The sequence below is a fragment of the Pseudophryne corroboree genome, chromosome 1, assembly GCF_028390025.1.
Source record: "Pseudophryne corroboree isolate aPseCor3 chromosome 1, aPseCor3.hap2, whole genome shotgun sequence".
In the NCBI taxonomy this organism is placed as follows: domain Eukaryota; kingdom Metazoa; phylum Chordata; class Amphibia; order Anura; family Myobatrachidae; genus Pseudophryne; species Pseudophryne corroboree.
The window spans coordinates 321,812,095-321,824,509 of NC_086444.1; the positions used below are offsets into that span (position 1 = coordinate 321,812,095).

Sequence of the window (12,415 nt, forward strand, 5' to 3'; positions counted from 1 at the left end):
TCATGAATTTATTAACTGTAGTATTGGGGCTAAACCAGTGGTTCACAATTTTTTTTTGAATCACGGCTCCCAAGAGTATAAAAAAAAAATTCACGGCACCCCTAGAACAAATGTTTCTTATTGAGAAATTCAGAAAGAAATATTAAATAAAGTAAATTGTGTTTATATGTCATTATTAGGTTCAGTTGTGTGGTGAGGGACAGGATTCACTTCTATTTATCCACATATTTTATGATGGGAAGCCACAAGCGCTGGTTTTGCCTATTATATTGACCCCAAATAATTTGAATTGCTTCTAAACCACCAACCAAGGGCACCCCAGCAAGTGCCTCAAGGCACCCCAGGGTGCCACGGCACACAGTTTGGGAACTACTGGGCAAGACAAAAGCTTCTGCCTTCCACGTATTGGATGCTCTATGTTGCCTGCTGCTAATTGAAACCTTTATGTGTGTCAGTGACAGTAATAATAAAACAGTAGAGTGATCATATTATCATAGAGTGTGATTTGTGAAAGTTGACTCTCAGAATATACTTACTTTAACTTTGACTAATATGTATTTCCCCCTTCTAATAATTGAAGAGGAGAGTGGGTGAAGGTGTTATGTTTAGTAGAAACTGATATATTTAGAGTTAAAGAGAAATTATTAGTACTTTGTATGTATACTAATTTTATCCACAGTCAGAAGTCACTTATATCACATTCCTTCCCTACTCTAATGTTTGGTCTGAACAACAAGTAAATCTCTTGACCACGTCTGCATGCTTTTATGCAGTGGTTCTCAAACTCTGTCCTCAGGACCCCACACGGTTCACGTTTTCCAGGTCATCCAGCAGCTGCACTGTGTATCACCAACTTTCACATGTTAAAAATCTACAGGTGACCTGCAAAACCTGAACCGAGTTTGAGAACCTGTGCTTTTATGTATTGAGTTGCTGCCACGTAATTGACTGATTAGACACTTGTATTAACTAGAAGATAGTTGCCAGTGAGGATAAATACTAGATGCTTGCACCCATGGCCATCTAATATTGGTGCATATTGCCTCTTTCTCATAATCTATTTGGCGGGTTCATACGTAATGAAAACAGTACCTAGTTAGCCTTAAATTCTTGTCGTTTTGTTTCCCAGCATGTTCCTGGATGACTTTCTAGCAACTGGAAAAGCCGGGGACCAATCACCACAGCTGGAATTTGAACAGCTGCCCTTCAATCACCCCCTATATATAATGTACTCATCTGGCACCACAGGAGCACCCAAGTGCATGGTCCATTCAGCTGGAGTAAGTATTCACTTTGATTTACTTGCAAAGGACTGAAGCCAGATATCTGTTGTGTTATAATACTGGTTCCCTTTATTGTTAGAACCAATGTATCTGCTACTAAAATCAGTTTATAGGCGACGTCCAGCTACCCAACTGAAATCTGCCGTAATATAAAATGGCTAGCCTACTTGTAAATGGTTCAGGAAAGTCCAGCTACTAATGGTTGTGAAAACAGTTTAATCTACCTAAAGCTGCTAGTTTCTAATTATGTGATCCTTTAGATTGTAAGCTTGCAAGCAGGGCCTTCCTACCTCTATGACTGTTTGCTATTACCCAGTTTTGTTTTATAATTTCTGTTACGTCCTAGAGGATGCTGGGGACTCCGTAAGGACCATGGGGTAAAGACGGGCTCCGCAGGAGACATGGGCACTCTAAAGACTTTAGAATGGATGTGCACTGGCTCCTCCCTCTATGCCCCTCCTCCAGACCTCAGTTAGATCCTGTGCCCAGAGGAGACTGGGTGCACTGCAGGGGAGCTCTCCTGAGTTTCTCTGAAAAATACTTTTTGTTAGGTTTTTTATTTTCAGGGAGCACTGCTGGCAACAGGATCCCTGCATCGTGGGACTGAGGGGAGAGAAGTAGACCTACTTGAATGATAGGCTCTGCTTCTTAGGCTACTGGACACCATTAGCTCCAGAGGGTCGGAACGCAGGTCTCACCCTCGCCGTTCGTCCCGCAGCCGCGCCGCCGTCCTCCTCACAGAGCCGGAAGATAGAAGCCGGGTAAGTATTAAGAAGAAAAGAAGACTTCACAGGCGGCAGAAGACTTCAGATCTTCACTGAGGTAACGCGCAACGGTAACGCTGCACGCCATTGCTCCCACACAGACACACACAGTGGGCACTGTAAGGGTGCAGGGCGCAGGGGGGGCGCCGTGGGCAGCAATAAAAACCTCTAGGGACACTGGCATATAAAGTAGATACTGCGGAGGCAGTATATTAATAAACCCCCGCCAGTATAAATAATTTGAGCGGGACCGAAGCCCGCCGGTGAGGGGGCGGGGCTTGGTCCTCCAGCACTAACCAGCGCCATTTTCTCCACAACAAGCTGCAGAGAAGCTGGCTCCCCGGACTCTCCCCTGCTGAACAAGGCTACAGAGGGCAAAAAAAGTGTGTGGGGGGGGGGGGGGCACGTTTCATTGGCGCAGTGAGTGTTGTTTATATATTTATATAAAAGCGCTGTACTAACTGGGATTTTATTCCAGTGTCCGGTGGCGCTGGGTGTGTGCTGGCATACTCTCTCTCTGTCTCTCCAAAGGGCCTTATTGGGGGACTGTCTCCATATAGATATATCCCTGAGTGTGTGGGAGTGTCGGTACGTGTGTGTCGGCATGTCTGAAGCGGAAGGCTCATCTAAGGAGGAGGTGGAGCAGATGATTGTGGTGTCTCCGTCGGCAACGCCGACACCTGATTGGTTAGATATGTGGAATGTTTTAAATGCAAATGTGGCTTTATTACATAAGAGATTGGACAAAGCAGAGTCCAGGGATAAAACAGGGAGTCAATCAATGGCTATGACTGTGTCACAGGGCCCTTCAGGGTCTCAAAAACGTCCCTTGTCCCAAGTAGCAGACACTGATACCGACACGGATTCTGACTCCAGTGTCGACTACGATGATGCGAGGTTACACCCAAGGGTGGCCAAAAGTATTCATTATATGATTATTGCAATAAAAGATGTTTTACATATCACAGATGACCCCTCTGTCCCTGACACGCGGGTATGCATGTTTAAGGAAAAGAAACCTGAGGTAACCTTTCCCCCATCTCATGAGCTGAACGCGTTATTTGAAAAAGCTTGGGAAACTCCAGACAAAAAACTGCAGATTCCCAAGAGGATTCTTATGGCGTATCCTTTCCCTGCACAGGACAGGGTACGGTGGGAATCCTCGTCCAGGGTGGACAAGGCTTTAACGCGCTTTTCCAAGAAGGTGGCGCTACAGTCTCCAGACATGGCGGCCCTCAAGGATCCTGCTGATCGCAGACAGGAAACTACCTTAAAATCAATTTATTCACATACGGGTGCTTTGCTCAGACCGGCAATAGTATCGGCTTGGGTTTGTAGTGCGTTAGCAGTTTGGACAGATACCTCGTCAGCTGACATTGATACCCTAGATAGGGATACCATTTTATTGACCTTAGGTCACATTAAAGACGCAGGGGTATATCTACTAAGGTCCCGATTTTGACCGAGATGCCGTTTTTTCTTCAAAGTGTCATCTCGGTAATTTACTAAGCAAAAATCACGGCAGTGATGAGGGCATTCGTAATATTTTGGAAGTCCTAGGAAAAAATCACGAATCAATACACCATCGGTCAAATACGCCTGCAATTTGGTAGAAATCGGGAATTTACTAAAAAGTGCAAAACACAAACACTGCCGACAATAGCCAAACACTGCCGTGCTAAAATACAAATCGTGAAAAAGTGCTAAAAAAAACAGACCTGCTTTTTTATCCCGTGTTTGTATAGGCATGCACGGATCCATGAGATCCGTGCATGTTTTTCAGTGGGAAGGGGGGGGGGAATGTTATAAATTAAAAAAAAAAAATGCGTGGGGTCCCCCCTCCTAAACCAAACCAGCCTCGGGCTCTTTGAGCCGGCCCTGGTTGCAAAAATATGGGGGAAAAATTGACAGGGGTTCCCCCATATTTAAGCAACCAGCACCAGGCTCTGCGCCTGGTCCTGGTTTCAAAAATACGGGGAACAAAAAGTAGGGGTCCCCCGTATTTTTGAAACCAGCACCGGGCTCCACTAGCTGGACAGATAATGCCACAGCCGGATGTCACTTTTATACAGTGCCTTGCGGCCGTGGCATCAAATATCCAACTAGTCACCCCTGGCCGGGGTACCCTGGGGGAGTGGGGACCCCTTCAATCAAGGGGTCCCCCCCCCCAGCCACCCAAGGGCCAGGGGTGAAGCCCGAGGCTGTCCCCCCCCATCCAATGGGCTGCGGATGGGGGGCTGATAGCCTTTGTTCAAAGTGATTGATATTGTTTTTAGTAGCAGTACTACAAGGCCCAGCAAGCCTCCCCCGCAAGCTGGTACTTGGAGAACCACAAGTACCAGCATGCGGCGGAAAACTGGGCCCGTTGGTACCTGTAGTACTACTACTAAAAAAATACCCCAATAAAGACATCACACACACACCTTGAAAGTATAACTTTAATACATACATGCACACCAACATACATACATACTTACCTATGTTCCCACGCAGGTCGGTCCTCTTCTCCAGTAGAATCCATGGTGTACCTGTAGAAAAAAGTATACTCACATAATCCATGGTTGAAGGCTCCTCTGCTTGTAATCCTTTTGTAATCCACGTACTTGAAAAAATAAAAAAACGGACACCCGACCACGAACTGAAAGGGGACCCATGTTTTCACATGGGACCCCTTTCCCCGAATGCCAGAAACCCACTCTGACTGATGTCTAATTGGGTTTCTTCAGCCAATCAGGGAGCGCCACGTTGTGGCACCCTCCTGATCGGCTGTGTGCTCCTGTACTGTATGACAGACGGCACACGGCAGTGTTACAATGTAGCGCCTATGCGCTCCATTGTAACCAATGGTGGGAACTTTCAGGTCAGCGGTGAGGTCACTTTCGGTCGCATAAATCCAGAAGAGGTCGGGGCTCTTCCTTCCTCGTCAGAGGTAAGGTTAAAGGGAAAAGAATGCCTGCCACGGCTAGTTCCCAGGAGCAGAAGTCCTCCCCGGCTTCTACTAAATCCACCGCATGACGCTGGGGCTCCACTGAGGGAGTCCGCGCCGGTGGGGGCACATCTTCGACTCCTCAGCCGCGTCTGGGTTCAGTCAGACGTGGATCCTTGGGCGATGGAAATTGTATCCCAGGGCTACAAGCTGGAATTCGAAGAGGTGCCTCCGCGCTGATTTTTCAAATCGCCTTTACCAGCTTCTCCCCCAGAAAAGGAGATAGTTTTAGCTGCAATTCAAAAGCTGTGTCAACAGCAAGTGATTGTCAAGGTTCCCCTAATTCAACAGGGGAAGGGGTACTATTCAACCCTGTTTGTGGTTCCGAAACCGGATGGCTCGGTCAGACCCATTCTAAATCTAAAATCCCTAAACCTGTACTTGCAAAAGTTCAAATTCAAGATGGAATCGCTCCGGGCAGTTATCTCCAGCCTGGAAGGGGGGGATTTTATGGTGTCACTGGACATAAAGGATGCATACCTTCATGTCCCCATATATCCCCCTCATCAGGCGTACCTGAGATTCACTGTACAGGGCTGTCATTACCAGTTTCAGACGTTGCCGTTTGGGCTTTCCACGGCCCCGAGGATTTTCACCAAGGTAATGGCGGAAATGATGGTGCTCCTGCGCATGCAGGGAGTCACAATTATCCCGTACTTGGACGATCTCCTGATAAAAGCGAGATCGAGAGATCAGTTGCTGAAAAGCGTGTCCCTCTCCCTGAGAGTGCTCCAGCAGCATGGCTGGATTCTAAATCTACCAAAGTCACAGTTGGTTCCAACGACTCGGCTATCGTTCTTAGGCATGATTCTGGACACGGAACAAAAGAGGGTTTTTCTCCCGATGGAAAAATACCCAGGAACTCCGGAACATGGGGGGTCATTCCGAGTTGTTCGCTCGTTGACGATTTTCGCTATACTGCGATTAGTCGCTTACTGCGCATGCGCAAGGTTCGCAGAGCGCATGCACTTAGTTATTTTACACAAAAGTTATGCATTTTACTCACGGCATAACGAAGCTTTTTCATCGTTCTGCTGATCGGTGAGTGATTGACAGGAAGTGGGTGTTTCTGGGCGGAAACTGACCGTTTTCTGTGAGTGTGCGGAAAAACGCAGGCGTTTCAGGGAAAAATGCGGGAGTGGCTGGAGAAACGGGGGAGTGTCTGGCCGAACGCTGGGTGTGTTTGTGACGTCAAACCAGGAACGAAACTGACTGAACTGATCGCAATGTAGGAGTAAGTCTCGAGCTACTCAGAAACTGCTAAGAATTTTCTATTCGCAATTTTGCTAATCTTTCGTTCGCAATTCTGCTATGCGAAGATACACTCCCAGAGGGCGGCGGCTTAGCGTGTGCAATGCTGCTAAAAGCAGCTAGCGAGCGAACAACTCGGAATGAGGGCCATGGTCAGAGACCTGTTAAAACCGAACAGAGTGTCAGTTCATCAATGCACTCGAGTAATGGGAAAAATGGTGGCGACCTACGAGGCGATCCCCTTCGGCAGATTTCATGCGAGGACGTTTCAGTGGGACCTTCTGGACAAGTGGTCCGGGTCCCATCTTCAAATTCATCAGAAAATAAGCCTGTCCCCCAGGGCCAGGGTGTCTCTCCTGTGGTGGCTGCAGAGTGCTCACCTTCTAGAGGGTCGCAGGTTCGGCATTCAGGACTGGGTTCTGGTGACCACGGATGCGAGCCTCCGAGGATGGGGAGCAGTCACACAAGGAAGAAATTTTCAGGGACTATGGTCGAGCCAGGAGGCTTGTCTACACATCAACATTCTGGAATTAAGGGCCATATACAACGGCCTACGACAAGCGGAGAATCTTCTTCGCGACCTACCGGTTCTGATTCAATCAGACAACGTCACAGCCGTGGCTCATGTAAACCTCCAAGGCGGGACAAGGAGCAGAGTGGCAATGGCGGAAGCCACCAGGATTCTTTGCTGGGCGGAAAATCACGTAAACGCTCTGTCAGCAGTCTTCATTCCGGGAGTGGACAACTGGGAAGCAGATTTCCTCAGCAGACACGATCTCCATCCAGGAGAGTGGGGACTTCATCAAAAAGTTTTTGCAGAGATAACAAGTCTTTGGGGACTTCCTCAAATAGACATGATGGCGTCACGCCTCAACAAGAAGATTCGGAGGTATTGTGCCAGGTCAAGAGACCCTCAGGCAGTAGCGGTAGACGCCCTGGTGACACCGTAGGTGTTTCAGTCAGTCTATGTGTTCCCTCCTCTTCCTCTCATCTCAAAAATATTGAGAATCATAAGACGAAAAAGAGTTCGGACAATACTCATTGTTCCAGATTGGCCTCGAAGGGCATGGTATTCAGATCTCCAGGAGATGCTCACAGAAGATCCATGACCTCTTCCTCTCAGGGAGGACCTGTTGCAGCAGGGGCCCTGCGTATTCCAAGACTTACCGCGGTTACGTTTGACGGCATGGCAGTTGAACACCGAATCCTAGCTGGGAAAGGTATTCCGGAGGAAGTCATCCCTACTCTGATAAAGGCTAGGAAGGAGGTGACGGCAAAACATTATCACCGTATCTGGAGGAAGTATGTATCTTGGTGTGAAGCCAAGAATGCTCCTACGGAAGACAGACAGGAGTGGATATGGGCCTGAAGTTAGGCTCCATTAAGGTACAGATTTCGTCCCTATCTATATTCTTTCAGAAGGAATTGGCTTCTCTCCCAGGAGTCCAGACTTTTGTAAAGGGAGTGCTGCACATCCAGCCTCCTTTTGTGCCCCCAGTGGCACGTTGGGACCTTAACGTTGTGTTACAGTTCCTAAAATCTCACTGGTTTGAGCCTCTTCAAACAGTTGAATTAAAATTTATCATTTCGAAGGTGGTCATGTTGTTGGCCTTGGCATCTGCAAGGCGGGTGTCCGAATTGGCGGCTTTGTCTCACAAAAGCCCCTATCTGATTTTCCATGTGGATAGAGCAGAGTTGAGGACGCGTCCTCAATTTTTGCCTAAGGTGGTTTCATCGTTTCATATGAACCAACCTATTGTGGTGCCTGTGGCTACGGGAGACTTGGAGGATTCAAAGTCCCTGGATGTGGTCAGGGCCTTAAAAATTTACGTAGCCAGGACGGCTCGGATTAGGAAAACAGAGGCACTGTTTGTCCGGTATTCGGCCAACAAAGTTGGCGCTCCTACTTCTAGGCAGACTATTGCTCTCTGGATCTGTAACAAGTTTCAGCAGGCTCATTCTACGGCTGGATTGCCGTTACCAAATTCGGTAAAACCCATTCCACTAGGAAGGTGGGCTCTTCTTGGGCGGCTGCCCGAGGCGTCTCGGCGTTACAGCTTTGCCGAGCAGCTACTTGGTCGGGTTCAAACACCTTTGCAAAATTCTACAAGTTTGATACCCTGGCTGATTAGGACCTCATGTTTGCTCAATCGGTGCTACAGAGTCATCCGCACTCTCCCGCCCAGTTTGGAGCTTTGGTATAATCCCCATGGTCCTTACGGAGTCCCCAGCATCCTCTAGGACGTTAGAGAAAATAAGATTTTAAACCTACCGGTAAATCTTTTTCTCCTAGTCCGTAGAGGATGCTGGGCGCCCGTCCCAGTGCGGACATATTTCTGCAAGGCTTGTATATAGTTGTTACTTACATGATAAGGGTTATGTTACAGTTAAGATCAGTCTTTGGCTGATGCGGTTTTTTTCATACTGTTAACTGGTTGCGTATATTCCAGGTTATACGGTGTGGATGGTGTGGGCTGGTATGAATCTTGCACTTAGATTAACAAAACTCCTTTCCTCGTACTGTCCGTCTCCTCTGGGCACAGTTTCTCTAACTGAGGTCTGGAGGAGGGGCATAGAGGGAGGAGCCAGTGCACACCCATTCTAAAGTCTTTAGAGTGCCCATGTCTCCTGCGGAGCCCGTCTATACCCCATGATCCTTACGGAGTCCCCAGCATCCTCTACGGACTAGGAGAAAAAGATTTACCGGTAGGTTTAAAATCTTATTTTCTCTGACGTCCTAAGTGGATGCTGGGACTCCGTAAGGACCATGGGGAATAGCGGCTCCGCAGGAGACTGGGCACAACTAAAGAAAGCTTTAGGACTACCTGGTGTGCACTGGCTCCTCCCACTATGACCCTCCTCCAGACCTCAGTTAGAATCTTGTGCTGAGCTGGATGCACACTAGGGGCTCTCCTGAGCTCCTAGAAAGAAAGTATATTTTAGGTTTTTTATTTTACAGTGAGATCTGCTGGCAACAGACTCACTGCAGCGAGGGACTAAGGGGAGAAGAAGCGAACCTACCTAACTGGTGGTAGTTTGGGCTTCTTAGGCTACTGGAGACCATTAGCTCCAGAGGGATCGACCGCAGGACCCGACCTTGGTGTTCGTTCCCGGAGCCGCGCCGCCGGCCCCCTTACAGAGCCAGAAGTAAGAAGTGTTCCGGAAAATCGGCGGCAGAAGACTTCTGTCTTCAACAAGGTAGCGCACAGCACTGCAGCTGTGCGCCATTGCTCCTCATGCACACCTCACACTCCGGTCACTGATGGGTGCAGGGCGCTGGGGGGGGGGGGGGGGGGCGCCCTGAGGGCAATATAAACACCTTTGCTGGAAAATCATCACAATATATAGCCCCAGGGCTATATATGTGATAAATTACCCCTGCCAGAATCCATGAAAAAAGCGGGAGAAAAGTCAGCCGAAAAAGGGGCGGGGCTATCTCCCTCAGCACACTGGCACCATTTTTTCTTCACAGTGCAGCTGGAAGACAGCTCCCCAGGCTCTCCCCTGTAGTTTTCAGGCTCAAAGGGTTAAAAAGAGAGGGGGGGCACTAAATTTAGGCGCAATATGTGTATACAAGCAGCTATTGGGGGAAAAATCACTCAGTTATAGTGTTAATCCCTGCATTATATAGCGCTCTGGTGTGTGCTGGCTTACTCTCTCTCTGTCTCCCCAAAGGACTTTGTGGGGTCCTGTCCTCAGTCAGAGCATTCCCTGTGTGTGTGCGGTGTGTCGGTACGGCTGTGTCGACATGTTGGATGAGGAAGGTTACGGGGAGGCGGAGCAGAGGCCGATAAATGGGATGTCGCCCCCTGTGGGGCCGACACCAGAGTGGATGGATAGGTGGAAGGTATTAACCGACAATGTCAACTCCTTACATAAAAGGCTGGATGACGTAACAGCTGTGGGACAGCCGGCTTCTCAGCCCGCGCCTGCCCAGGCGTCTCAAAGGCCATCAGGGGCTCAAAAAACGCCTGTTACCTCAGATGGCAGACACAGATGTCGACACGGAGTCTGACTCCAGTGTCGACGAGGTTGAGACATATACACAATCCACTAGGAACATCCGTTGCATGATCTCGGCAATGAAAAATGTGTTACACATTTCTGACATTAACCCAAGTACCACATAAAAGGGGTTTTATGTTTGGGGAGAAAAAGCAGCCAGTGTTTTGTTCCCCCATCAGATGAGTGAATGAAGTGTGTAAAGAGCGTGGGTTCCCCCGATAAGAAAATGGTAATTTCTAAAAAGTTACTGCTGGCATACCCTTTCCCGCCAGCGGATAGGTCACGTTGGGAGATATCCCCTAGGGTGGATAAGGCGCTCACACGTTTGTCAAAAAAGGTGGCACTGCCGTCTTGGGATACGGCCAATTCGAAGGAGCCTGCTGATAAAAAGCAGGAGACTATCCTGAAGTCTGTATATACACACTCAGGTACTATACTGAGACCTGCATTTGCCTCAGCATAAATAGTGCTGCTGCAGCGTGGTCTGATACCCTGTCAGATAATATTAATACCCTAGACAGGGATAATATTTTGCTAACATAGAGCATATTAAAGACGTCGTCTTATATATGAAGGATGCACAGAGGGATATTTGCCGGCTGGCATCCAGAATTAATGCAATGTCCATTCTGCCAGGAGGGTATTAGAGACCCGGCAGTGGACAGGTGATGCTGCCTTTAAAAGGCACATGGAGATTCTGCCTTATAAGGGTGAGGAATTGTTTGGGGATGGTCTCTGGGACCTCGTATTCACAGCAACAGCTGGGAAGAGATTTTTTTACCTCAGGTTTCCTCACAGCCTAAGAAAGCACCGTATTTTCAGGTACAGTCCTTTCGGCTTCAGAAAAGCAAACGGGTCAAAGGCGCTTCCTTTCTGCACAGAGAAAAGGGAAGAAGGAAAAAGCTGCACCAGACAGCCAGTTCCCAGGATCAAAAATTTTCCCCCGCTTCCTCTGAGTCCACCGCATGACGCTGGGGCTCCACAGGTGGAGACAGGTGCAGTGGGGGCTCGTCTCGGGAACTTCAGGGACCAGTGGGCTTGCCCACAGGTGGATCCCTAGGTTCTGCAAGTAGTATCACAGGGATACAGGCTGGAGTTCGAGGCGACTCCCCCTCGCCGTTACCTCACATCAGCCTTGCCTGCTGCCCTCGGAGAAAGGGAGGTAGTACTGGCGGCAATTCACAAGCTGTACTTCCAGCAGGTGAAATCAAGGTACCCCTCCTTCAACAAGGCCGGGGTTACTATTCCAGAATGTTGTGGTACCGAAACCAGACGGTTCGGTGAGACCCATTCTAAAATTGAAATCCTTGAACACTTATATACGTAGGTTCAAGTTCAAAATGGAATCGCTCAGGGCGATTATTGCAAGCCTGGAGAATTTCATGGTATCACTGGACATCAAGGATGCTTACCTGCATGTCCCTATTTACCCTCTTCACCAGGAGTACCTCAAAATTGTGGTACAGGATTGTCATTACCAATTCCAGACGTTGCCGTTGGTCTGTCCCGGCACCGAGGGTATTTACCAAGGTAATGGCCGAAATAATTATCCCGTACTTGGACGATCTCCTTATAAAGGCGAGGTCCAGGGAGCAGTTATTCGTCAGAGTAGCACTATCTCGGGAAGTGCTACAACAGCACGGCTGGATTCTGAATATTCCAAAGTCGCAGCTGGTTCCTACGACGCGTCTACTGTTCCTGGGTATGGTTCTGGACACAGAACAGGAAAAAAGGGTTTCTCCCGGAGGAGAAGTCCAAGGAGTTGTCGTCTCTAGACAGAGACCTCCTAATACAAATACAGGTGTCGGTGCATCAATGCACGCGAGCCCTGGGAAAGATGGTAGCTTCTTACGAAGAAATTCCATTCGCCAGGTCCCATGCAAGGATCTTCCAGTGAGATCTGTTGGACAAGTGGTCCGGGTCGCATCTTCAGATGCATCGGCGGATAACCCTGTCTCCAAGGGCCAGGGTGTCGCTGTTGTGGTGGCTGCAGAGTGCTCATCTTCTAGGGGGCCGCAGATTCGGCATACAGGACTGGGTCCTGGTGACCACGGATGCCAGCCTTCGAGGCTGGGGGGCAGTCACACAGGGAAGAAACTCCCAAGGACTATGGAAAAGTCAGGAGA

The 12,415-nt window shown here is 48.7% G+C and overlaps 1 protein-coding gene across 1 annotated transcript in view; it reads left to right on the top strand.

The window, feature by feature from the left end:
* Positions 1-12,415, top strand: part of AACS (acetoacetyl-CoA synthetase) — a 386,016-nt gene that overhangs the window by 270,952 nt on the left and 102,649 nt on the right. Inside the window, exon 8 of the mRNA XM_063964600.1 lies at positions 1,130-1,280. Coding sequence (XP_063820670.1) covers positions 1,130-1,280 — 151 coding nt within the window. The remainder of the gene's footprint in view (positions 1-1,129; positions 1,281-12,415) is intronic.